At 36.5% G+C, this 26,336-nt stretch overlaps 2 protein-coding genes and 1 long non-coding RNA gene across 4 annotated transcripts; all 3 read right to left on the reverse strand.

The window, feature by feature from the left end:
- Positions 1 to 1,248: 1,248 nt before the first annotated feature.
- On the reverse strand, positions 1,249 to 3,003 carry LOC113277654 (endonuclease 2-like). The gene is made up of 9 exons (XM_026526702.1): positions 2,843 to 3,003; positions 2,570 to 2,744; positions 2,340 to 2,453; positions 2,201 to 2,256; positions 2,037 to 2,120; positions 1,847 to 1,939; positions 1,692 to 1,759; positions 1,529 to 1,602; positions 1,249 to 1,443 (listed from the first exon to the last, which is right to left on the reverse strand). Exons 1-9 carry the CDS (start codon positions 2,954 to 2,956, stop codon positions 1,349 to 1,351), a joined length of 873 nt encoding a protein of 290 aa, XP_026382487.1. The 5' UTR covers positions 2,957 to 3,003; the 3' UTR covers positions 1,249 to 1,348.
- A 613-nt stretch (positions 3,004 to 3,616) lies between these two features.
- LOC113282244 (protein ABA DEFICIENT 4, chloroplastic-like) lies at positions 3,617 to 5,906 on the reverse strand. 2 transcript variants are annotated; one of them, XM_026531223.1, is made up of 6 exons: positions 5,630 to 5,906; positions 5,257 to 5,485; positions 4,542 to 4,633; positions 4,287 to 4,415; positions 4,071 to 4,159; positions 3,617 to 3,952 (listed from the first exon to the last, which is right to left on the reverse strand). In XM_026531223.1, the coding sequence occupies exons 1-6, from the start codon at positions 5,693 to 5,695 to the stop codon at positions 3,817 to 3,819; spliced, it is 741 nt and encodes a 246-aa protein (XP_026387008.1). In that variant the 5' UTR covers positions 5,696 to 5,906; the 3' UTR covers positions 3,617 to 3,816. The 2 variants fall into 2 exon arrangements, with proteins under 2 accessions (XP_026387008.1, XP_026387007.1); XM_026531222.1 differs by having other exon boundaries at positions 4,542 to 4,642.
- A 2,630-nt stretch (positions 5,907 to 8,536) lies between these two features.
- LOC113282245 lies at positions 8,537 to 9,549 on the reverse strand. The gene is made up of 2 exons (XR_003326679.1): positions 9,009 to 9,549; positions 8,537 to 8,857 (listed from the first exon to the last, which is right to left on the reverse strand). It is a non-coding gene; the product is annotated as an uncharacterized LOC113282245 (long non-coding RNA).
- Positions 9,550 to 26,336: the final 16,787 nt, after the last annotated feature.

Below are 26,336 nucleotides of genomic sequence, written 5' to 3' on the forward strand. Positions count from 1 at the left end.
GTGAGAAGGTACGCTGGACGGGGTTGTTCCAGGTGCTTCTCATGAGGGGTAGGGAACGTCGGAGATCTGAGCTTGCGAATATATTCTGGATCCGAGGACGGCTCCAATTTAAGGTGGTGGTATTGTAATACCCCGATATTCGGCAGTGGTTGGCCGAATGGAATATAAGTAATGATTTGTCCTTCCCTAACACCGAGGCCTTTTCAGCACAATTGGCTCCAGAGTTGGCAGAAAACTCTGCAGTTAAGCGTGCTCGGGCGGGAGCAATCCAGGGATGGGTGACCATCCGGGAAGTTACTGCTGGATTACCGCAGCGATGCCCGTTGAAAACCCCACACTGCCGGATAACCGCAGTGGCTAAGTGGGGACAGTATCGGTGGAGGGACGGGTCATTACAAATGGTATCAGAGCCGACGACGGTTCACTTGCCGAGGGTGAGAAGGTACGCTGGACGGGGTTGTTCCAGGTGCTTCTCATGAGGGGTAGGGAACGTCGGAGATCTGAGCTTGCGAATATATTCTGGAGCCGAGGACGGCAACAAAATCCAATTAAAATTAGAACTTGAAAAGAAAAAAAGAACTTCATATCGTTAAATAACCATGGTTAATCCGACGTCTATTAGCCTGCTAGTTCAACAATGCTCTAGCACTGCTAGAGCAAAATCTTTTCCCTCAAATCATCTATGCCATCTTACCTGAAGTTATCTAACCTAATTCTGTGTTTTATGGTGCTTTGTTGTCGGTCAGTTTTATGGTGCTTTGGGCGCTCATTTGTATATTGTACTCTGCTAATATTATGTCTTACTCTAAATGTTTCTTACAGGAGTCGAAGCGACTTGCACAGGCCCAAAGTATTCTACCAAATGGAGATGTGAAAGTTAAGAGTGAGCAGTAGAAAGAAAGAAAGAAGAATGAGAATCTACCCTGCAGTTAGTATTAGTAATAACTCGAGTCACTCATTTACTTTTTTCCTTCATTGTCCATGGCACTTATATAGATATTATTTGAACAGTGAATGCTGAATCTTCTTTCCGTGTATGTTGTATCCTTCCTCGTTTTCGTGTTAATCTGATCAGAATACATTGTTAGGTTCATTCCACTTGTACAAAAGTAGCTTTCTATAGATAACAGATATGAACGGAGAATTTATTTGTGTAGCATATAGATAATTTTTTAACAAAACCATGGTTTGCTTGAAGTTGCACTATCGCCATTAAGAACATCTACCTAGATCAAGGTCATTAACTTGCTTAAGACGAAAAACCTCCTTGCTTTATGTATTAATATAGATAGTATATTATCTTCTTCGTTACAAGGAGCATTAATAATTGGTTTACATTATTTGATATTCATGAAAAAATACGGTTGAGTGTGGCTGCCAGACGGACTCCACCTTGAGCTAGGCGCTTGTTGACCACAGGATACCGGGATAGGAAATAGTCATCTGAGAAAACAAATGTGACATTAGTTTTCGGCAATCCAGAGAAATTAGTATGCAAAAGAGAGAGATAGTGTGATGGTTTAATTACCTTCTAGTACTGAATCCTCGCTGACATCTTTGTATGCCCATTCACATGCAGCTTTGATACTTTCAGATGCATATCTGTGCAGAAGATAGAAAAATTGAAGTAGGAACGAAATATATAACAGTAATCCTTTTATCTATATAAAAGTTATGCAAGAGAAACCTACATGTCTGGGCAAGTAGTCTTATTGAGGCTGCATTTCTCCCATTTTGGTACTTGGTCTGCCCATGGACCCTGTCATTGAAAAAGCATCTGTTATCTTTTAGTCATAAAAAGTGTTTCCTAATTTTGAAAAGCTCATCTTTGATGTGAAAAGTTCACCGTAATATTTCTCTGAATAGCATTGATCAGGTCATCTACACTTCCATCATAAAACCTTTCTTCGGATGTCTCAATGATGCTATTATCCCATACCTGTTACAGTCATAATTTACTAGGTGTCAAGCTAATAACAGCTAAATGTATATACATCAGACGAAAGGAAAAAATGATTAAAAAAGACAGTAGTTACATGGTGAAGAACTGTTTTTCTCCTGTACCAATGAACATCAATAGTATTCGCACCCCTGTCTGAAGTAAAACCCACATGTAATGGCTGCACATAAGTCGATCAATTGTTATGAAGAAAACTTGGTAGATCGAAGGGTAAATAATTTCCAGTAATCATAGTTGTACCTGGTGGATATCGCCGATGAAATGAGAAAGGAATAAAAGAGCTTCTGTTAGATTATCTGACATTTGAAATTCCGTTAGAAATTATGAAGCAACTATGAAAAAAACTTATTCAACAGTAATTTTTCTAATCTTTATTTACATTGATTGGCTTGAGAAAATGTTGAGGTTCTGTAGCTGAGAAGTTGATCAGTGTAATTGTTTATTGCCCCTGCAACACACCTTCCTTTTTCTCCGTCTTCATCCTTGCAGTCCCCTGCAATTTCAGAATGATTGATGAAATTATTTAGCGAAGTTTCTGGCATGCATAATAGTTGTCCACAGTTTGCCACAATTTCCGTTTTATTGGTGAGAATTCTGAATTGAACTTACTGTTGTATTGATAGGTGCAGAGAGAATCAGGTGTATCAATGTAATGAAGTGGGGATGACCAGTGATATCTGAATTTAACCCTATCTGCCCATGAACACATACTTCCCAAATCATTATCCGCAGACTTAGGAAGTAATTGTTTGACAGCATCTGCTGCAGCTTCATTCAACAGTGGCTATATCCAAAATACAGAAATCATTGCATTCAGAAGATGAAAAACGAAACAAATTGAGAAACTCAAAGAGATAAAAATTGTATCACGGAAAGGGTTACCTGAGCAATTTTGCAAACTGCGTAGTGACCATCAATTCCCCAGCCATAAATCACTGGAAACAGAGAACATATCAGTGACACGAGAACTATTTTTTGAGCACTTGATATGTCCATTGTTTCTTAGATAGACAAGAGAGAGAGGAAGAGATTTATAGTTGGAGAAATAATTTGAAGTATGTATCATACTCTTTATGTCATAAATGCTGTTGTTTTGGATTCTATTGGATTGGACTGCAATAATCATAAATGTGAAATGAAACTGATGTAGAAAGAAAATATTGGAAGATTTTCATTTATTTAATGTAGAGAATATTCTTTAAGCGTTTTCACACTATGCAAGACATGTTTTCTGTCTTTTGATCTGGTAAGGAAAGTAACTTAATCTTGTCTGCTTTAAAGGCTGAAATGGTGTTGGTTGCATACTTCACAACTAGCTGTGAATAAACAGTTTCCATGTTTTGTCCAAAAGCTTTTAAAACTGCCAACTTGTCATCATTAGTTTTGTGTTCATACTTCACACCTTGTTTACATTGCTTCTTACACCTTGTTTACATCGGTCTATGAACTTAACTGGCAACTGCTCAAGATCCACAAATATCAAGCTCATTTTCCTTGTCTAAAAATCTTAAACTAGGCAAGTCCGACAGGAAATGTTGATAAGGAAGAGGTCGCTAATAAAGGCTCGATCTAAGTGGCCTGGCCTGAGTCGGAGTCTTCTGACGTGCTGATCCGTAAACTTGATTGATACAAAGAGAAGATTTGAAGTAAATAAAGCTCTAGAAAATAAAAACTATGTTAAAAGCCAGCCATGGCATCATTTCAATTTCAGTACATAAAAAAGTAAAACCAGCATCTCCTAGAAAGAAAAAGATCCTTGTTTCTGTACAAAATTTAGCTCAAAAGTGTTGTCAAATATGATTCTCACTCAAGTTCATTGATTCTGCGATAATTTATTGAGACTATTACATGCATTGCTAGGTATTACTGGATCTTTTTGTTAATAACTTTGTCATTACATGAACAATTATTCCAATTGGGCAGAAAAGCAGACACAAAGAAACTGAATGCCTGGTCTCGACATCAAACTCCAGGCCCTCAAGAAACACCTGCCTGGTGAGACACAAGAATAAGACATGTAAGAAACGAAACCACCTCCCTTACTTGGTGTCCTATGATCCCATTCTCCCGAAACAGAGAAACATCAGAAGAGTGAAAGAAAGAGAAATACCTTGCAGCAAAGAGATCGACAGCCAACAAGTGAATCCATGCAGATGCTAACGTCAACTCACTGGAGAACATCTTCGCTATACCTGGCAGCTGCGGATAACTTCTGTTTGTTACAAATCAACCGTAGGGGATTTTTTTTTCTTTCATTCCAACTGGAGCTAGAAGAACCAACAGTGCAACAAATTTGTAAAGAGTACAAATAAAAAAAAATTGATACCTCAGGCAACCAGTATTTGCTTGCGAACATCATCCGAATGGTATCAGGCGTCCAAGATAGGTATAACAGATATCCATACAGTAGACCAAGGACGACATATGGTGTACCACTCTCCACAGATTTCTTTGTCTGTATTTTAAAGGTTTCAGTCACATCATTATTGCTTATTTATCTCATGTGATATCATGCTTTTTCATAAGAGGGACCAAAACGAAGTTGTTGATAAACAGAAGAGTAAAGCCAATCTCCACTTACCAACTCGGCTTTTGGGGCTAGAACCATGAGGGTATAGAATGGAAGAACAGCAACTGTTCCTAGAGTGAACGCGCTGCTAGCAATTTGAGAGCCTGCATACCCTGCAAACATGATTAATTAACCCATTCAGGAAAAAAAAAAAAAAGGAGTCTGGTCACTTGATCAGTGAACCAAGATAAGCGTACAAATGTAATGAATCACACAAGGACATGAGGTGCTGAAGACTGTCTGATCATTGGTATTGAACACTGTTACTAGGTTCCATCTAAACGTTGTAAGATTCTTCCATCTCTAATACATATTTCACTCGAAAACTTATTTGAAAGTTTCCCCACTCTTATGTGAATGCCCAAGCTGCTTGAACCAACAAGCAATCTAGAGAACTGATGCGGTCATAAAACAAGAAAATGACATGCTCATTTCATTTACAGTAGAGAACTCCTATACGGCTATCAGTCTTAGACAGTATCCTAGGTATAACTAGAGCTCTACAGCAACCAAGAAGAATGTAAAAGACTAGCTCACTAATCAATGTTTCCACATTAAGGAGAACATAGATGTGTAAACTAGCAGTCTAGCAACATATCTGCTTCTACTACTGACACAATATCAGTATCTGCTTCATCCAGGTTAGAACTTATACAAACACCTAGTAATCATAGGTAAAAGAAAACTGCCCAGAGCAAAATTGAAGTGACCGAAAGGAGTTACTTACAAGAAGCAGAAACTCCACAGCATTTCCTAAAGGGGTTTAATTTAGGAACATCCGATATGACAACAAATCTAGATCCACCAGCAAAACTCCATTTGTTGCTTAGCTTTGTCCCGATCGTTTCCACCACTCTTGTTCCAAACAATTCAGTATCCGAACCTCCAATACCAACGGATATGACACGCCGCTGTACCCCATCATGAGTAGAATGGAGTTGCCAGGACCGGCCAACCTACAAAAAGAAAAGAAAAAATAGAACAAAACCCATAAGAAAATCAATCAAAAATTATCCAAAAGATCAAATCCTTAGAAAGTAATGTGTGTAATGATGAAAATTGGGGTTACCCAACTGAGAGATTAAGTGTAAAAAAGAGACCTTCAGAGAAATTTGAGAGTAAATTGAAGAAGAAGAAGAAGAAGAAGAAGAAGAAGAAGAAGCCATCTGATCTGAGACACTGATAATGATGATAAACCTCGTTCTTTTTTCTGTTCTTTAAATTAAATAAATATATAAATTTGAAAAGAAAAACAACAAAAAGAACAGCGATTTTGGATTGGGATGAGTAGATTTCCACTGTCTCTAGTAAGAAACAATGAGGGGACACGCAACTCATCAGAATCGCTAGAGAGAGAACACTATCACAGTGGCAGTATAGTGATTGTTCGGAAAAATGCTTAGGATAAACTGGTGGAGCCGTGGGGCACCAGCACGTGGATAAGTCGGCCCTAAAATGAGTTTATTCTAGAAGTTCTCACTACGCATCATTCTTATTTTGCTTAGGCCAAGCACGAGTTTTTCTATTGGAGGAAGAAAACATCATATGGGAGGAAGTTTTTGATACGGACCATTGATAAACTGTTTTTTTCTCCCGTAAGATGTTTTCTTCTTCCTGTATCAAAACTGAAGCACGAGTCTTCCTCCCCTGTAGAGAGGCAGTGCATTTGGTTTAGTTTTGGCCTTACTGGTGTCGGATGTCCAAAAGAAAACATCATATCTCTTAGCTTAATTCGAGGGGAATATTTTTATTCGGCATTATACCTAAAAGATGTCCGATGAAAGTGTGGAAATTAAACTTCCGTATGTGTATTAATGTTCGTTTTATGGTTACACCTCTCTCACATCCGATTCTAATCATTGTTGAACGGATATTTATTCACCAAATTTTGCAAAAACGTTAAATAGAAATTAGTTTTTCTTCTCAAATTGTTCCAAATCATCTTTGTACACCTTGATTTTCTATCCAAACCTCCTCAAATCATCTTCTCAACATAAAAGTTTCTTCTCTTTCTTCTACATCTCTTTTATAGACAAACAATGCCGCAAATAAATTGAGAACAAACCTTTAATGATTTTGTTAATGAAAATAGAAATCAAAAGGTTATAACAGAAGCCCATTTGATTTTTTGCTTTTCCATTTGGAAACGCTTTTATCAAATTACTCAACTAAGTCTACATATGATTCAGTTCTAGACTTGCTATAAAAGAGAGAGATGCATAGATACTTCTTATCTAGTTCCTCTTTTCTAACATTGAGAGATCTAAGAAGAGAAACATAACAATCAGGATAGACGTTTTTGCTGGAAAAATATGCAGATTTTTGAAAATTAATCATCTAACCAGAAATAAGACTAAAGTGTTTGGTTGCAGACATAAGGTTACTAGCTTCTATGTGAGTTTCCTTAGTGAAGATAATGTAAGAAAATAAAAATAGATGATAAGTCATGAAACTAGTGTATTTTCTATTTTCTTGTACTCAAACTGTTTTTAGTATGAAGTATATGTAGTGTTATTGCCATATATGGTGATGTTTACATGTAATGTTGAGTATGCTAATACTAGTTCAAGTCTGAATTCGGCATAACGTTGTCTTTCTATCATATGATTAGATCTTAATTATGGTTATTATGAAGGTGAAATTCTAACACTCTAGTTTTATTCCATACTCAGCGACTAGGGTAACTGTAAGGGTGAGGTTTTGGATTGCTTCCCTTCCTAAGTTGTAATTCTTATTATATATGGTGGACTGGACTTCATACTTGATTATTATGGGTTGAAAAGTCAGTACAACAAGTATTGGAGCAGTTATATAAGGCACATGTATCATAGTCAAGGTTTGTTCACATCTATGATAGATTTGAACTTCTCAAGATGGCGGTTTTGTGGTATGTATGTTTGAATTATTCTATTTTAAAAATTTGTAACAGTTTATAGCTTTCATGCTCGGGTAAGTGTTACCCAAAGTGATATTTTGAGAGTGTGTGGAAGTGTTTTAATGAGAATTATGTTATTGTGATGGTTTGTTTTGATTCATTCAGAAATTATGTGTATGAATCTTCTCAAAGGTGATTTGTATTTTATGAGATCTTAGTCTTAAACACATTAGGAACCATGTATGTCATATTTTCTGCCCAAAGGTGATTTGAAATGATACCGAGTTTTGTTTTAAGTTTAAGATGTTTATATTTTCCTTATTAACATGTTATTTATTTAGTTTTTGTCAACCGAGTTCCACTTACATACCACTAGTATTTGATGGTACTAATTACTTATGGTGGAAAATAGTTATGCGTTCCTTCTTACAAGCTCGAGATTTCAATACATGGGTGAAGGTTATCAAGGGTTATACTCGTTCAACACTTACTGTAAACGGTGTAGCCTCTGCCAAGGATATTGATGACTATGACGCAATTGAAATCAGTGTTGCAAGGCATAATTATGATGGACCGAATGATATTATACATGCCATAAGGCAAGATCTCCAACATCATAGAAAGAAGCAAAGCTTCAAAACCTAGCATCTAATTGGGAAAATATTTGTACGTGTGATGATGATACTTTTAGTGAATTTACCAAAAACTCTCTTATAAATTAACTCCTCACATTCGTTTGGAAGAACTGTTTTAGAGAAAGATATTGTGATTAAAAATCTAAGGTCGCTACCATCAAGATACGAGTCTAAAAAGCATGTCATCACATAAATAAACGATCTTTCAATACCAAAAATGAGTGATCTAGTTAGTAAATTAAAGATCTTTGACAATGAACACCAGTCTGAAAAAGAGATACGTATTTCTTCTAAAGCTGTAAACAATATTAGTTCCTCTGAGGGTAAATCTAGTATGCCGGAGACTAAAGATAATACTCCATGACAATTTAGAAACAGGGATAATTAGACTTTAGTACTCAAGTTTTGACCAACTCTAGGCTTTGATCTAACATTTGTCCAACGTTAGGGTTTGGTACCTGGACTGGATGTTGACCCGCATTGAGTAGGTTAAGTCATAAATAATTATAAGAAATTTTATATAAAATGTTATTATTAATGTGTTTACTATCATACCCTTAAGATTTCTTAATATTTACAAAATTCTCACTTCTTCTTCTCGCCGAAATTCATGTCTCCTCTGATTCACCCCTTTCCCTTCTCGGCTACAATTTCTTGAACATCACAACCAAAAACAGCAACCTCCGACGCAACAGTATCTTTACCTCCTTCTCTATCACCATTATCAAATCAAACAATACCTAACATCTAACTCTTCTCACTGTGCAAACCAACAACACCACCATAATCAAACCCTTAATTCATTATCAGAACCATCCCTGCAAACAGTAAAAACAAAATCAAAAAAACACAAAACTATCACCCAGGATAATCAGCACCTACCCTTAATTCATTATTATAACCCCGATCTCTACAAACAGTAAAACAATATCAAAAAAACAAAAAACTTTCACCCATGATAATCAGTACCTGAAAATAGCAAAATCTAAGAATTTGATATCAAACGGTCATGAACTTGAATTAAAATATGAACTAAAACCGTTATTGAATCTCAAATTGAAACCCATTTCGAATCAATTTTGTCATCAACCCAAATTAAATCGATACGATGATGAATCTTAACTGAAGCACCCTACTGAATCTCAACTGAAACCTTTGTTGAATCGATTAGTCATGACCCTATTCAAATTGAAACCCAAAGAAGAATCGGAACCCTAATTTCAGATTTCATTTGAAACATAAATTCTTCAAGACATCAAAAACCTAATCATTTTTGCAACAATAACAGTAAATCACTGAAATTCGCTTTGCCTTCTTTCATCGAAATCAAACCTAAGATTTTAGATCTCTGCAAACAATAGTTTCCTTGATTCGTAAATTAAATCCTTATGCTTTACGTAATGGGTTTCCACCAAAAAAGAAAGGGAAAAAATATAAAGCGGAAATTAAAGAGGAAACGACAGTAGCAACAACAGATAAATTAAGAGAGGGGAGAAAGAAAAAGGGAGAAGATAAAGATCCGGTGCGCATAAGCAATCCAGTGACATGAAAAGAGAATGGATTAATCAAGACCGTAGAATGAAATCCTAAGATCTTTAACCATTGGATCCTATCCCTAATTCAAGGGTAGAGTTGTAAACTCGGAATTTTTAAAGTATTTTATTTTCATAAAATTAATTAAAGTGTGGTCATAAACAGTCAATACAGGTCAACGTCCAGTCCAGGTACCAAGTCCTAACGTTGGACAAATGTTAGACCAAAGTCTAGTGTTTGTCTAAACCTGAATACTAAAGTCCAATTATTCCTTAAAAAAATCTTAAAAACAGAAAAAAAAAAAAAGAGATTTTCTAAAGGTAAATCACCTTCATACTTGAATTGATGATGTTGCTCAATTCTTCAATTGTCTTGGCTTCGGGCATTTATCACATGTCTTCCCTAGAAAAGTCTACATTAAAAATAACATATATTCTAATGATCATTATCAAGAGTGTAAGATAGATAATGTTGGATATGCTACTGGAAAATATTATCATGACACGAATTATAACTCTGACGAAGAAGTGTTCTATCCATTTGCTAATAAACTTTTTAAGGAATGTCATTAGAAACTTTTTGAAACTGAAAACTCCTTATTTGGTAAGAAAGTTTAATATGAAAAACTTCTTAGTGACAATAAAGACTTGTAACAATAACTTAATTTTGATGGTGCGAGTGCTTAGCTCAAAAAAATACGAGGTCTTAGAGAAGAAATCTATGAAGTTCGTGATCCATAAAAGGTACTTCAAACAAAACTAGATAGTTTAGAAAATATTGGTATGAACTTGTTATTTGATTCAGAACAAGAAGATCTCAAATTTCAATTTGAATCATCAAAGAATGATCTAATTAATGCGCTTGAAAAGATCAAAAGGTTGGAATAAGAAAATATGAGCTTAAAAGAAAGCTCGACATTCATTAACATAAATTAAACTCAATATTATGAGCATCTAGAAATCATCGTGATACACAAGGATTGGGTTATGAAGGAATAGACACTCCTAGTTCTTGCAAAGAGGTAAATTTTGTCAAGGCTAAAGATTCTTCTCAACTAACAACTCCCACTGACGACAAAAGTGAAGTATCTCTACTAAGGAGATCTTGTGGAACTTCATCAACAAAAGGTATGTGGAGACTAAAACTCATCTATCACTTGGAAAGTCTATTTTTACTCTATCTCCTATATTGAGACAAAAGTCGTATTATTATATAGTTGTCGATTATACACATTTGAGATTTCAACCTGAGATTAACTCGCTTACATATTTCTCGAAATATGTGTTGGTAAGCTTTCACTTCGACCAAGTTCATCTTATATTCTTGACGAAAGTCAAAAGATGATGATGTGAAAATCGCCGAGTAACATCTTACATGGTTTGTGTGATACAATCATATGGTGTAGACTTTGAATGTTTCGTAATGATTATTTCAATAACTTGAAAATTGCTTTGATGCTAATAGTGTGTGAAAACGGCTATTGTCATCCTCTAAGAAAGTTTCAATGATTAAAATAAGAGTTGAGAACACTTAACCATTATTGGATTATAAACATGTTGTGCACTCTTGCACATATGTAATCCATGTCCGGGAACCATAGTATGCATACCCGTATGCGTACCTGTTGGTTAGTGAAGTCCGGGAATCTAATTACACGTACCCGTACGCATACTGGCGTAAGTTTCATGTCCGGAAAATTCTTCTGAGGTTGGTGGTATGTGTACCCGTTCGCATACTTGCGAAACCCAAACTCAGTCCAGGTATTTCAAGTATGTGTACCCGTTTGCCTACTTGAAGGTTAAAGTTCTAAAATCGGTTGTGTACATGAACTAATACATTTATATAATAAGGAATGCAATCTTTGCAAAACGTGGCTATAATGTTCATGAATTGATTCGAGTGAATCAAACCGACTTTTCTTCAATTGTGTTCTTGTATACTTCTATGAGAATATAGTAATTGAACAACTCTTTAACTAGTTTCATTTGAGTCATTTGAAAAAGGTTGATATGAGAGTGTTCATATAGCTAACTTTGGTTAACTACTGTTGATCCAACATGGTGTACAACTTCAGGTACGGTTACTCAAACCTAAATGAAGGTACATTTCATTTGTGTATAACAAGCTAAGTTCAATCTAACGGTTGAAAGATATTAGCTTGAATCTAATCAAGTTTTCATCTAACGGTGAATATTGAATGCTTTGCTATCAAGGTAACTTAGATTGCAAACCCTGATTTGAAAACTATATAAAGGAGAACTCTAGCAACTGGGAAACCTAATCCCCACACCTCATGTGTGATACTAGTTGTATAAGCTAGAGTCGATTCTATTTTAGCCTTAGGTTTTTCAAGAAACCGTGTAGGTTAACGACTTCAAGACTTCATTGGGATTGTGAAGCAAGACCCAACTATTTTCTCTGTAGTTGCGTGTTCTGATCTTGCCCCTGTTCTATCGTATTGAGTACTATCTTCTATAAGATTTTCTCGAGATTGATTCTCTGATAAGCAAGATAAAAAGTAGTCACAAACATCTTCGTCTCATCGTTTGTGATTCCACAATATCTTGTTTCTCTACCATACGATTAAGATTATTGTGAGGTGATTGATAATACTAGGTTGTTGATAGACACATTTTTGTGTCTAATTTGTCTCGATTCTATATATTGATAGTGCTCATTTTTGTACTTATGATGATGTTTTATGTGTGTGTAGGTATTTTTGGCCAACAAACATTTTTGGAAAAATCGGCTCGAAAAGTTGTGCGGGGCACCCCCGGAGGACATTTGCTATTCGGACTCTCACCATGGATAAGGGGCAACCTAATTACTAAGGGGCATACCTGCAGGGCATCTACTATTCGCACCCCCACTCTGGATAGGGGGATACCACTTTCTTCTTAAAATTCAAAAGAAAAAATTGGCGGGAAAAAAAAAACAGTTTGCATACCAGAGTTAGGGTTGGATTTCTAGGCTGTTTTAGGGAGATTCAATCGCGGGAATTTGTTGGGCTGGACGTGATTTAGCATAACAGGCTTGTTATGAGCGCTGGAATGGATTGACTTTGGATAGAACTCGAGTTGGAGCAAAACAGAGGTGAAGTTACACACGGGTCTCTGCTGGCCTGATTTTTGAAGTTTCAGGGAGATTAAACCGGAGATAATCTTTCCGGAGATAGCTACTTACCTAATAGAGAGTTTGGGATGATTTGGAAAGCTCAGAAACGCGTAAACAAGTCGGCAGAGAAGATTATTTCCGTGACTTGCACGAAAAGAAAAAGAGAGAATTAATCGTTATTTTTAGGTTTCTGAGTAGTATAAAAGGTGTGTTTAAGTCCCAGGGAAGAAAACGAAGTTATTGGAGCAGTCGCAGAGGAGTTTTTAACACTACAGAGGCGAATTGATCAAGTTGCAGGAAACCCGTATTTCTGTTGCTGCTGCTGAAGAACAAGCGTTGCAACTAAGAACATCGTCTCAAATTCGTAACGCTGCTACAGTAACTTCTTTGTAACAGTCAGTCATTCGTTTTGCGACTCCAATACACCGTTGCAAACATTCAGAGTTATAGTTTTTCATCTTTTAATCAACGTTTGAACCATAAACAAATATTTTGAGCAAGTGATTAATATGAGGAGCTAAACCCCATTGCTGAGGCGACGGAGGAAGCCATTTTTCCAATTATTATGTGGTAAATTCTATTTAATTTAATTTTCGTAATTCTTTTATGATTATTTGCACTGAACTGAAATCGAATATATGATTCTGATTAAGTGGTTGTGTTCTCAATTGATGGGTCATGCTTAGGTTAAATCTTTTGATGGTCCATGCTTTCGATTTACAATTATTGTTTTGAGAATCTACTTGTCTAGGCGAAAATATTAGAATCACTTTAAACGTAAAGAGTTGCATAAATATTGACTAGATTAAATCACATAAAAATTGGAGATTGGTGGAATCCAAAGTATCAGTGCTTTTTATAAACTTGAATACAATTTCTTTTTAAGTTTTCTATTTTAATTTGAGTCTAAAATCGAGTCTACATAATCCGAGTTGAACGAACTTTACGACCACTTTCAAAACTACATCAATTTTTGGCGCCGCCGACTAGGTTTCAGGTTTTAGATTTATTTTATCTCTTTTAGAATTTTTGTTCTCTTTTACGCCTTTGGTGTTTTTTTGATTCTTTTCAGATTTCGAGCGAACCTATAAGGAAAGAAAAAGTGTTATAAAAGGAAAGTATCGCCAAAGAAGGAATGAAAACAGGAATCCGAAAGGAGTGAAGAAGAAGATTTTGTATGTAGTTATTTTGGTTTATTTTTAGAAACTGTAAATAGGGTTTTATTTTTTGTAATTTTTCTTTTTATTTTTGGACACTTTTTGGACTTTATTTTTGGACTGGGACATTATTATTTTTAAACCCTACGGAAGGGTTGGTTTAAATAAAAACTGTGTGCAGAGAAGGACGTTGATTACGATATCGCCTCGGCCCCTCGGGTTCGTACATGACATAGGAGTCGTGGCCCGAGTCGACTTCAGCGGTTCTTCGCCCGTCTGGTACGGGGGGTAAGTTTTTGGAAACACCCGCGAATCCCCTGTCAGCGGGTTTACTGTATTCCTTCGTTTGCATATATGCTGAGGACTTGAAAACGGCTGCTTTAGTTTCCTAGTAAAGGGAAAGGACTGGCCATACAAGATAAGGGTTCGGATTTCATCACCGTTCTCTTCTTGCCCGCCTTAGGAAAACGAAACCAAACGCGAACCTAAGCCTAAAATTTTGACTAGAACGAGACCGATAGGGTAACGAGCTTAATAGGAAAGTCGTTCGAAAAATATTGGTTACTCTTTTGAGCATACTTCGAAGTTCATGATGGTTTCTGTGAGTTGAATGCGTGACTGCGCCGCCTTGTAACCGGTGAGGCCTTGGGTATCAAAGCTCCACTGAGCTTCCCTCGCCTAGATTCAACTTACTTTGACTCGGATTGATTCCAAAGGGGTTTGCTCAGATTGTAACGAGTTCCTTTTCGAAAGAATAGAAGCTGGTCTAGAAACAATCTAAGTGGAACCATCATGCTTTTTGTTTGCTAGAAAATTAGGTTTTCTTTGGTTGAGTCAGCCTTGTTTTATGATTGCATAGAATCCCAAATATCTCGATAGTGCCAGCAATGGCAACTTTGAAAGCTTTGTTGAACCCAACTAGGACTACTCGTCCTTCTTGTATCAGGTTAGCCGAAATTGAAGCAAATTATGAACTTAGGCCTGGGACCCTACAGATGCTCCCAATATTTTTAGGGAAAGAAAATGAAAACCCATACTTCCATGTTAGGGATTTTGAGGAAATTTGTAGTACCCTAAAGATTAGAGACCTTGATGATGATGCTTTGAAACTTAGGTTATTTCCTTTTTCCCTGAAAGATAAAGCCAAATCGTGGCTATATAGTTTGGCTTCCGGTTCAATAGAAACATATGAACAACTTACATCTGCCTTTTTGAACAAGTTTTTCCCTAGGCACAAAACATCGTCTATTAGGACGCAAATCTGCACATTTTCTCAACAGGAGGGAGAATCGTTATATAGGTATTTGGAAAGGTTCAATGACTTATTAGCCCAATGTCCTCATCATGGTTTAGAAAAGGTTAGGCTAGTTCAAATCCTTTATGAGGGTTTAGATTATTCGACAACAACCATGGTTGAGTCTCTATGCACTGGTGGTTTTGAAAACCAAACTGTTGATGCGGCGATGGAATTTTTGAATGAAATCGCCGAAAAGACCCAGCAATGGGAATATTGTAGGGAACCCAAGAGAACAATTCTTCTAGGTAGAGGAAACGTTAATAGGGTAGAAGGAGGCTATGAATCAGATGCCAAAATTGCTGCTATAGCAAAAAGGTTAGAAGCTTTAGAATTGGGTCACACTAGTGGTAGAGTAGAGCCTTTTTGGGAATGCCAAATAAAAAGAGCAAGCCAATGCTCTCTATAATAACACTAGGTTTGATAACCGTCAGAAGTTTGACCCATATTCAGAAACCTATAATCCTGGTTGGAGAAACCATCCGAACCTTTCATGGTCTAAGGACCAAGGTCAGTTTAGTAATTCTAATGTTCCCCCAGGTTTTGGCTATACTAAGAATACTTCAGGATCAACTCAGTTTCAGAATCAGTCTGATAAGAAAATCTTAAGTCTAGAGGAAACTCTCACCTCGTTTATTCAAAATACTGAAAATATGCGTCAATTGCTTTCACAAAGCATAGAAGCTAGTAATAGGATAGGACAAGAACATAGTCAGGCCATTTCTGAATTGAAAGACCAGGTTAGTCTGATCAATGAGTCTCTAAGAGAAAAAGGTAAGTTCCCTAGTCAACCGATACCCAACCCTAGAGGAGTTAATGAAGTAGGTGCAAAACCATTTAATCAAGTGAATTCTGTCACAACCCTTAGGAGTGGTAAAACGGTAGACAATAAGGTAGCCATGCCTAATAGTGGACATACTGTAGATCCACCTTCTAGTTCCCAAGATGAGCCCCAGAAGGAGCCACTAACTGAAGAAACCGATAAAATTTCTAGTGATGCCAATGTGGTTCCCGACAGGTCTCATTTTGTACCCAAAGCCCCATATCCACAGTTGTTAGCTCCAACAAAGAGAGAGTCGACTTTCAACGAAATACTAGAGATATTTAAGCAGGTAAACATTAACATCCCTTTATTAGAAGCAATTAGGCAAATGCCTGCTTATGCCAAGTTCCTTAAGGACCTTTGTACACGAAAGCGTAAGCTTAATGTCCATAAGAAAGCCTTTTTAGCTGGTCAGGTAAGTTCAATCCTTCTGAACCAAACACCCCTAAGTATAAAGACCCTGGATCCCCACCATATCTTGTGTGATCGGTAATTATTCAGTAGATAAGGCATTGCTTGACTTAGGAGCTAGTGTGAACTTACTCCCTTATCATGTATACAACCAGCTAGGTCTTGGTAAGTTGAAACCGACTAAAATGACATTGCAATTAGCTGATAGGTCTGTCAAAATACCTCGTGGTGTCATAGAGGATGTTCTGATTGAGGTTGATAAATTTATTTATCCAGTGGATTTCGTTGTTCTAGATACTCAGCCTGTTCAGGATCCTAGTGCTCAAATACCGGTGATTTTAGGTCGCCCATTTTTAGCCACAGCTAACGCTGTCATCAACTGTAGGACCACTTATGAACATATCCTTTGGTAATATGACCACTGAACTAAATGTCTTTAATGTTAATAGACAACCTTCTGACGATTTAGAGGAAGTGAATATGATTAGCACTTTAGTTCGGGATCTAACTCAGGATAATTGGGACGACACTTTATTTGGTGATTCCTTAGATGAACTTGATGAGGAAATTCTCTTAAGTCAGTTAGGTGACCAAACTTTTGAACTAGAAGAAGCTCTTGAGTACTTTAAAGACTCTACTGACCCTGAGATTCAATCCATAGTGCTAGGCCTTACGGAGAGTAGTGTTGACCCTAAGTTTGGGGGTAATGAACTAGAAGAAGCTCTTGAGTATTTTAAAGACTCTGAGGATCCAGAAATTCAAGCAATAATTAGAGGTTTGTCCGAGAATACTGACTACCCTAAGTTTGGGGGTAGTAATGGTCTATTATCTCCATTAGAAGTCCCTAACTTGGGATTCGAGCCTAATGTACCTGAGGTATTACTTGAGTCACTTCCGACTCCGCAACCGGATCCTCCTGATATTGTCCAGGAGGAAATTCTAAAGACTTGTTGTTCGAATGAGTCAATTTGTCAAGACACTCATATGAAGCCCAAATGGGCACAACAGAAAAACCCAGTTGTCTTGCAGGAAACCTTGGATGAGGATGTGCTATGTCTGTTCATTTTTCTGATTTGGTGCAGTTGTCTGATAATTGTGGCAATTTTATTTGCTTTTGTTGACCCACAGTTGTTTCGACTATTGATATATGATTTGAAAGGTAATTAGCCATTTTGTGGTATTTGACGTCTGGGTGAAGACTTTAAATTTAGCACTTTTTGGGAGGTAACCCAATCTCATGCAACAAGGTAATATCTTTCCTTAACTATTTTGCTTCAATGGTAACAGTTTCTCCTTGTTCATGCTTTTAATTTCATCTTTAGAACATTGAGGACAATGTTAGATTTAAGTTTGGGGGTATGGGAGAAACTTTTTAGTTGCAGTATGAATAATAAACTCCAGAGCTTAGAAATTTATGCCTATTTAGGATTGCACTAACTAATCTAAGTGGATGGAAGCATTTTGATCGTAGGAGTTGAGGAACCAATCTGATTAAATGGCAACATCTAGAAGAGTCTATTCATAAAAGCACAGAGCCCAGGTGTTAGAAATAACATGATAGTTTCACCATATCTCGTTGAGTCCTTTTCACTTCTATTTTTATTTTGTTTTGTTTTTAAACTATGTTTCTCTAAGTGATAGGTGGGGCCTACGATTCAAGTTGTTACCAATGCTAGGGTGAATTAGAGTGATTGAGTTACAAAGAAAAAAAAAAGACCAGACCAATTAGACCAAACGGATCAAAAAAAATGTTCAGTGAATAAAGTCGACCACTGGTACCCTTGTATATGCCAGTTGTGTTGAACTAGAATTAGGATTATCGATCACTGGTTACCTTGTATATGCCAGTGTGTTGATATTAGTCAGACTAGTATCTCAATCCATTAGGATAGGTTCATTTTGGCGGAGGCCTTCAGACAGATATGGGAAACGCCGTTCACTTAGTAAACATCAAAACCATCTATGTTTTTCTATATCCATCTTCTTGATCTATCCATGTGATTAGTTTTTGACTCCGGATATTGATGTCCATAGTGCAACTATCTGAGTAGAGCTCTGTCACTTTATATGAATTTTAGTATGCTTGAGTGCAAACTCGTGTACAACAATTGGAATTTCGCATCAGGGTACTTCCTCCTGTAGTCATTAAGTATGCCAACCAAGGAGATTCTTTAGTGCCTTCCAAGGTTCTGCGTAGATAGTTAGGGTCTGGAGTACAGGTTTTGTGGGTATATCTCTTGTAAGCCCTCCCGAGACTATAACTCGTCCACTAGGGCCACCTAGGGGTTTAAAGGCTTATTGCATACGCTAAATGCAATCGACGATGCCTGCGACAGTGAGTTAGGATTTTATTTTCTATTTGATTTGCTCGAGGACTAGCAAATAATAGGTTTGGGGGTATTTGATAGACACATTTTTGTGTCTAATTTGTCTCGATTCTATATATTGATGGTGCTCATTTTTGTACTTATGATGGTGTTTTATGTGTGTGTAGGTATTTTTGGCCAACAAACATTTTTGGAAAAATCGGCTCGAAAAGTTGTGCGGGGGACCCCCGGAGGACATTTTCTATTCGGACTCTCACCATGGATAAGGGGCATACCTGCAGGGCATCTACTATTCGCACCCCCACTTTGGATAGGGGGAGACCACTTTCTTCTCAAAATTCAAAAGAAAAAATTGGCGGAAAAAAAAACAGTTTGCATACCAGAGTTAGGGTTGGATTTCTAGGCTGTTTTAGGGAGATTCAATCGCGGGAATTTGTTGGGCTGGACGTGATTTAGCATAACAGGCTTGTTATGAGCGCTGGAATGGATTGACTTGGGCTAGAACTCGAGTTGGAGCAAAACAGAGGTGAAGTTACACACGAGTCTCTGCTGGCCTGATTTTTGAAGTTTCAGGGAGATTAAACCGGAGATAATCTTTCCGGAGATAGCTACTTACCTAATAGAGAGTTTGGGATGATTTGGAAAGCTCAGAAATGCGTAAACAAGTCAGCAGAGAAGATTATTTCCGTGACTTGCACGAAAAGAAAAAGAGAGAATTAATCGCTATTTTTAGGTTTCTGAGTAGTATAAAAGGTGTGTTTAAGTCCCAGGGAAGAAAACGAAGTTATTGGAGCAGTCGCAGAGGAGTTTTTAACACTACAGAGGCGAATTGATCAAGTTGCAGGAAACCCGTATTTCTGCTGCTGCTGCTGAAGAACAAGCGTTGCAACTAAGAATAACGTCTCAAATTCGTAACGCTGCTACAGTAACTTCTTTGTAACAGTCAGTCATTCGTTTTGCGACTCCAATACACCGTTGCAAACATTCAGAGTTATAGTTTTTCATCTTTTAATCAACTTTTGAACCATAAACAAATATTTTGAGCAAGTGATTAATATGAGGAGCTAAAACCCATTGCTGAGGCGACGGAGGAAGCCATTTTTCCAATTATTATGTGGTAAATTCTATTTAATTTAATTTTCGTAATTCTTTATGATTATTTGCATTGAACTGAAATCAAATATATGATTCTGATTAAGTGGTTGTGTTCTCAATTGATGGGTCATGCTTAGGTTAAATCTTTTGATGGTCCATGCTTTCGTTTACAATTATTGTTTTGAGAATCTACTTGTCTAGGCGAAAATATTAGAATCACTTTAAACGTAAAGAGTTGCGTAAATATTGACTAGATTAAATCACATAAAAATTGGAGATTGGTGGAATCCAAAGTCTCAGTGCTTTTTATAAACTTGAATACAATTTATTTTTAAGTTTTCTATTTTAATTTGAGTCTAAAATCGAGTCTACATAATCCGAGTTGAACGAACTTTACTACCACTTTCAAAACTACATCAGTTGTTCTTCGGGAATATAAGTCTGGTTTATCAATTAGTTCCTGTGCACCTTGATTTATCAAAAGACGGAACAAAAATCTTGGGTATTTCTGTGGGACACAGGTTTATCTATTCCAATAGATTTTTCTGTGTGAGACAAATTTGTTTATCAAGTGTTCGACTTTGGGTCGTAGCAACTCTTGGTTGTGGGTGAGATCAACTAAGGGAATCAAGTGTGTAGTATCTTGCTGGGATCAGAGACGTAAGGAGCGCAACTGTACCTTGAATCAATGTGAGATTGATTAGGGTTCAACTACAGTCCAGTCTGAAGTTCATTGGTAGTAGGCTAGTGTCTGTAGCGGCTTAATACAGTGTGGTGTTCAAAGCTGGACTAGGTCCCGAGGTTTTTCTGCATTTGCGGTTTTCTTCGTTAACAAAATTCTGGTGTCTGTGTTATATTTCTTTTCCGCATTATATTTTGTTATATAATTGAAATATCACAGGTTGTGCGTTCGATCGATCAATTGGTAAATCCAACCTTTGGTTGTTGATTGAAATTGATTGATCCTTGAACATTGGTCTTTGGTACCGTTCAAGTTACTTCTCTTATATTCAATCGGGATCGCAAATTCCTATTTGCTGATTGCGGATTGAATTGAGAGAGAGAGATATAAAACTCTTTGATATACTTTTCTCTAGATTGAGTCTCACTGTCTAGTTTATTCTCTTGAAAGTATATTGGAGTTTGTCTATTCAGATTGCCAAAATATTGGGTGTGGTTGTTAGACCTCCTCTTTTTCAGTCTTCAAATCTTCAATAATCTTTTTTACCTGCATAATAACAAACTTGATTCCAACTTATGATCGATCACGCACATCACGAAATCTGTTAACAATGAATAATTACAAGTCAACGCCAGATAAAAAATGGAAACAATTTAAGTCATGTATTATTAACATCAAGTGGAAGGATGATGTCTTCGTTGATGTCAATACGTCTTCGGATTCTTCAGGTCTTCAGAGTAATATTTGTATGTCTCGACATTTTTAGACTTCCAAGTCTAACATAACGAAGTTGACTCTAGTAATCTAATAAAGCGATATATGAGTTTTGATACTAAAATATGACAACCAACCTCGACATACCAGTGCTTGGTGAGTTCAACCAACCAGTGCTTTTAAAAATCTCCCCTTTTGTCAATTTTAGTGACAGAACTATATTACATATGGAGAATACGAATTAAAAGATAAAGCTATTACGTTACATAACATTCTCTTAAGTCATTCTTCATACGCTTGATTCCAAGTTTCAACAGCATAATAACCTGTACATGTTCAAAATAAATGTCGTTGTTGACGCATTTGAATAACAAAAGCTCTAGTCCCGACAAAGCGGGGGTATAACAACTACACCCAATAATTCGTTCGGAAATCTGTATGGACTAAACTCCAATATAACTTAGAGAGCACCAACTTAAAAGTGAGACTCAATCAAAAAATATATCAAAGAGCTTTATCTTTATTTCTCAATACAATCAGCAAATCGAACAATTAGATATCTGTGAGCCTGATTGATATGAGAATTAACTTGGACGGTACCAAAGACCAATGCTCAAGTGTCAATCAAGTTATATCCAACAAACAAGGTCAGATTTATCAACTGATTGAACTAACGCACAACCTGTGATACTTCAATTATATAAACAAATATAATGTGGAAAAGAAATAACACAAACACCATAAATTTTGTTAACAAGGAAACCACAAATGCAGAAAAACCCCGAGACCTTGTCCAGCTTTGAACACCACACTGTATTAAGCCGCTACAGACACTATCCTACTACAAGTTAACTTCGGACTGGAATGTAGATGAGCCCTAACCAAGTCTCACACCGATTAAGGTACAGTTGCGTTCCTTACGCCTCTAGAACCACGTCGGATTCTGCGCACTTGATTCCATTAGCTGATCTCACCCACAACTAAGAGTTGCTACGACCCAAAGTCAAAGACTTATAAACAAATATGTCTCCCACAAATATGTATATTCTTTATTCGGTTTTTGTTCCGTCTTTTGATAAATCGAGGTGAACAGAAACCAATTGATAATCCGGTCTTATACTCCCGAAGAGCAGCCTAGAAATATCAATCACCTCACAATAACCCAACTGATTAACGGAAAAAGTTATTGCGGAATCACAAGAGTCTGAGACGAAGAACTATTGTGATTAGTTTTCATATCTTACCTATAGGACATAAATCTCGAGTAAATATTAGAGAAGATAAAACTCAATACGATATAACGATTAAGATCAGAATACGCAACTACGGAGAAAATAGTTGGATCTGGCTTCACGAATCCCAAATGAAGTCTTCAAGTCGTTAACCTATAATGACTTTGGAAAAACCTAGGTTAAAGGAGAATCGACTCTAGTTTGCAACTTGGACACATGAAAGTGTCGGGATTAGGTTTTCCAGTTGCTAGAGTTCCCCCTTATATAGTCTTTCAAATCAGGGTTGCTTACAATAAAAACTAAGATAGCTTAGTAACAAAGCATTCAATATTTACCGTTACACAAAATCCTGATTTAAGATTCAAGCTAAGTCTGCTTAGAAATTAAGCAATTAATCTACACCGTTAGATGGTCTTAGTTTGTTACACACAAATGATATATACTTATATTTAGATATGGGTAACCGTACCTAAACGTGTATATCGAGTTGTCTCATTAATAAATAACCAAAGTTATCCATATGAACATGTTTGTCTTTGCCTTATTCATCTAACACTTCTAGATCAAATATGATGATCAATCAATAAAGAAATATAATCAACTGAATCAAATTGTGTTTCAAATAGAGTTGTTCAATTGTTCAATATCTCATAGAAATATATACGAACAAATTGAATCAAAATGGGATTGATTCGTAATCGTACAAAGTACTTATACAAGAATAAATTCATGAACATTAAGCCACGGTTTGCAAAGTTAATTTGCACTCCTTAAATCATAAATGTTTTAGTTCATGAGTATGAGAATTATATATAACCGATTTTAGAAATTAACCACTGTGTTCGCAAACTAGGTATGCGAACAACAACTTTGGACCTTGGCCTAGTCAAGCCGTTCGCAAACACGGTTCGCAAACAACTGTCCCGGACCCAACTCAGGTAAACTCGTTCGCATACTAGGTACACAAACAATAGTTCTGGACCTTCTCAGGTAAATCCGTTCACATACTAGGTACGCAAACAAGCGTTCAACTCATCATCATTGTTGTTGAAGATCCGTAGCCATAAAAATAAGAAAACATATGTTCTCAATCATTGTTATACAGTGTCATAGTATTATTATATAGAATCAAAGTCCAATTGCATCTCAAATTTTACATAATACTATGGTGATATGTATCACTCCCCTTAGTCAATACTTCCATCTCACAATAAAAACCACTCCCCCTTACATAATGATCCGTAAACCATATGAATGTAGTGTGTGTTAGAGCATAGCTCGGTTGAACCCACCAAGCGTTGGTATGTCAAGTTTGGTTGTCATATTTTAGTGAATCAAAACTCATTTAAAGAGTCGCTTGATTATATACTAGAGTCAACTTCATATAGGTTATCTTGAAAGTGTTAGGATATGAGACTTACAAGTATTACATGAAGACTTGAAGAATGTGAAGAAGTATGGAGCTACAACGACAACATCATCCTTCCTCTTGAGGATAGTAATATTTGACTTGAACTGTTTCATTCCCTAACATATCTTTCAAGTCGTGCATATTGAAAACATAACTGCGAAGCTGTGTATGATACTCTAGTTAGACATAGTATTAAGGAATACAATACGAGGTTTATTGCTTAACCATTAAACTTTGTATATAAGACATCGACATGATCATATGAATGCTATTGTGATTATGTATGAGTATGAGTGAAGATTTCATCTTAGGAAACAATGTTTTACATTCTTTTAAAGGAAGTAAGTTCATAAACTCGTTTTGTGAATTGAAAGGGAAATCGCTAGGCTTATTGGTATTGTTATTCATTGCAAATCTATTTTGAATTACCAATATGTGTGTTCAGTATAACCGCTCGTAAACTTGTTTATGTATCTTGGTAAAACTATTCACAAGGACTGACTTATGTATTGGTATGACTTTTATTAGTGAAACCGATCTTAAGTAATCACTCAAAATGGTATGATCGATGCCTTGTAAATAGCAACTTTTATCTAGTCATTAGGGAACCGATCTTCGTAAGAGGTGCAATAAATTTACAAGAGGGAATCGATCCTTGTAAGAGGTGCAACACGTTTTTAGTATATGGGGGAACCGATCCTATGAACATGTGCAACAAGTTTGTAGTTTTGGGGGAACCGATCCTATGGACATGTGTAACCGAATACAGGTAGTTACCATAAGTTGTGGGGAACCGATCCTAGTACCTAGTCAACCGTATTTTGGTAACTAGATTGACTATGCACAATACTCACATGGAGGTAGAACCGAACTTGTTTTTGTAGAACCATGAAACCCATAATTGGTGACTTGATAGGATAATCAATCACATAGTTCTTGGAATTCAGACGAACCAATTCTAAACTTGTTTGGAAGTGTCGAAAATCGTTTCCAAGATTGTAAGTATGAAAAAGGACTTGCAAACTAAAGATGTCGACATTCTTTGTACATGTGCAGTAACTCTTATCATTGATTGTTCAAAGATATTTCTTAATATCTAAAGGAGAATCCCAGGATCGAAATAAATTGACAATCTTTTAATTAAGGTTCCTTAGTTTTTATACGCTATTTAATTTCCAGCAATTAAATGCATATCTTTAGAAAATAATAATTAGTAATGTGCATTTACTGATTATAGATTTTTCTATTGGGATTTCGGTCAATATTTGGACAGTGCATTTCCAGAAGTTATGAAAACCGATTTTGTGTTTATTGCATATCTTTGAGAATATTCTGTTTTGGAAATTCCTTGGTGTCCAAACTTCCTTGACTATAAATATTTAAGTTTGCATTTCTAGCAAACTAATCCTCAGAGCCAGCAAAACTACCTAGTTGTGTTGTTACTGGTGGAGCCGCCTATTCGGAGAGGAAAGTAACCTAATTAGGCGAAATCTCTTACGGCCGCTCAGTTTAAAGACTTCTTTGGGATTGAGAAGATCTATTAGTACCGTTGGTGGGAAACTAGATAATTGCGGTTTATCTTGATTTGATTGACTAACGGTTGTTGAACTTTGATTGCACCTAGTTTGTTTATGCTTGAGAATATTCTCTTCTGATATAAGATTCACTCAAACTAGATCGAAGTTTCGACAGGGATCTTTAGACTGTTTGTAGATCTAAAGACGTCTTGTGATAATCCAACGTTAACAGACTCCGTTCTGTGTGTGATTGATCACAAGAGATTCAAGTTGATTGTGTGCAGGTGCTGATTGAAGATTAAAGAAGATTTGAAGACAAGAAGACTTTTTGGGTTCATAATCTTTGGTGTGCACAATACTTGTTTCGGCTGGAAAGGGATCCAACTATAATCGGTTTATCTTTGTGATAGATTGGATTGATTAGTTGAGTAGATCGGCATCAATACACTTCTTTGTGATTAATAGTATTGATTTCATAGTCTAACAATTATTTCGGTAGTTGTTGAGAGATTGATGTAAGGACCCGACAAAGGAGTTTATTGGTTAAACGGAAGAGCCTTTGTCAAACTCATATCACGTTGTTTGAAAAGAGTTGTTACCAAACATATTTGTTGTTCCTTTACTGTTTGGAATACGAACCAAAGGAATTATTCCAAGTGCGTGACTTATTAACAAGTTGGAGGTGCAGGGATACTGAGGGAACTAGGTGAACTATAGGTTTAGTTGCTTGGTCTCAACTATACGAAGTTGGTTTGATTTTTTATAGCGGCTTAATTCTGAGAGTATTCAATTCTGGACTAGGTCCCGGGTTTTTTTTGCATTTGCGGTTTCCTCGTTAACAAAATCTTGTTGTGTCATTTACTTTTATTTTCCGCCATTATAATTGTGTTTATTATAATTTAAAGTAAATCGCACAAATGTTAATTCCTATTTTACTTGATAGACAATCCCTAGAGTTAAGTTAAGTCCGAACCTATTATCAAGTAA

This window comes from Papaver somniferum, chromosome 5 (assembly GCF_003573695.1).
Source record: "Papaver somniferum cultivar HN1 chromosome 5, ASM357369v1, whole genome shotgun sequence".
Lineage (NCBI taxonomy): Eukaryota > Viridiplantae > Streptophyta > Magnoliopsida > Ranunculales > Papaveraceae > Papaver > Papaver somniferum.

Bases quoted from the DNA above. Each gene is read 5' to 3' on its own strand.
- LOC113277654 (XM_026526702.1), bottom strand. From the start codon at position 2,956: ATGGACATATCAAGTGCTCAAAAAATAGTTCTCGTGTCACTGATATGT. The intron at 2,745-2,842 runs GTAACCCTTTCC...TTTTGGATATAG, and splicing joins CAGTTTGCAAAATTGCTCAG to CCACTGTTGAATGAAGCTGC. The intron at 1,603-1,691 runs GTAGGTTTCTCT...TCTTCTGCACAG, and splicing joins AAGACTACTTGCCCAGACAT to ATATGCATCTGAAAGTATCA.
- LOC113282244 (XM_026531222.1), bottom strand. From the start codon at position 5,695: ATGGCTTCTTCTTCTTCTTCTTCTTCTTCTTCTTCTTCTTCAATTTAC. The intron at 5,486-5,629 runs GTCTCTTTTTTA...TTCTTTTTGTAG, and splicing joins ACTCTCAAATTTCTCTGAAG to GTTGGCCGGTCCTGGCAACT. The intron at 4,416-4,541 runs GTAAGTGGAGAT...TTTAAAATACAG, and splicing joins TAGCCCCAAAAGCCGAGTTG to ACAAAGAAATCTGTGGAGAG.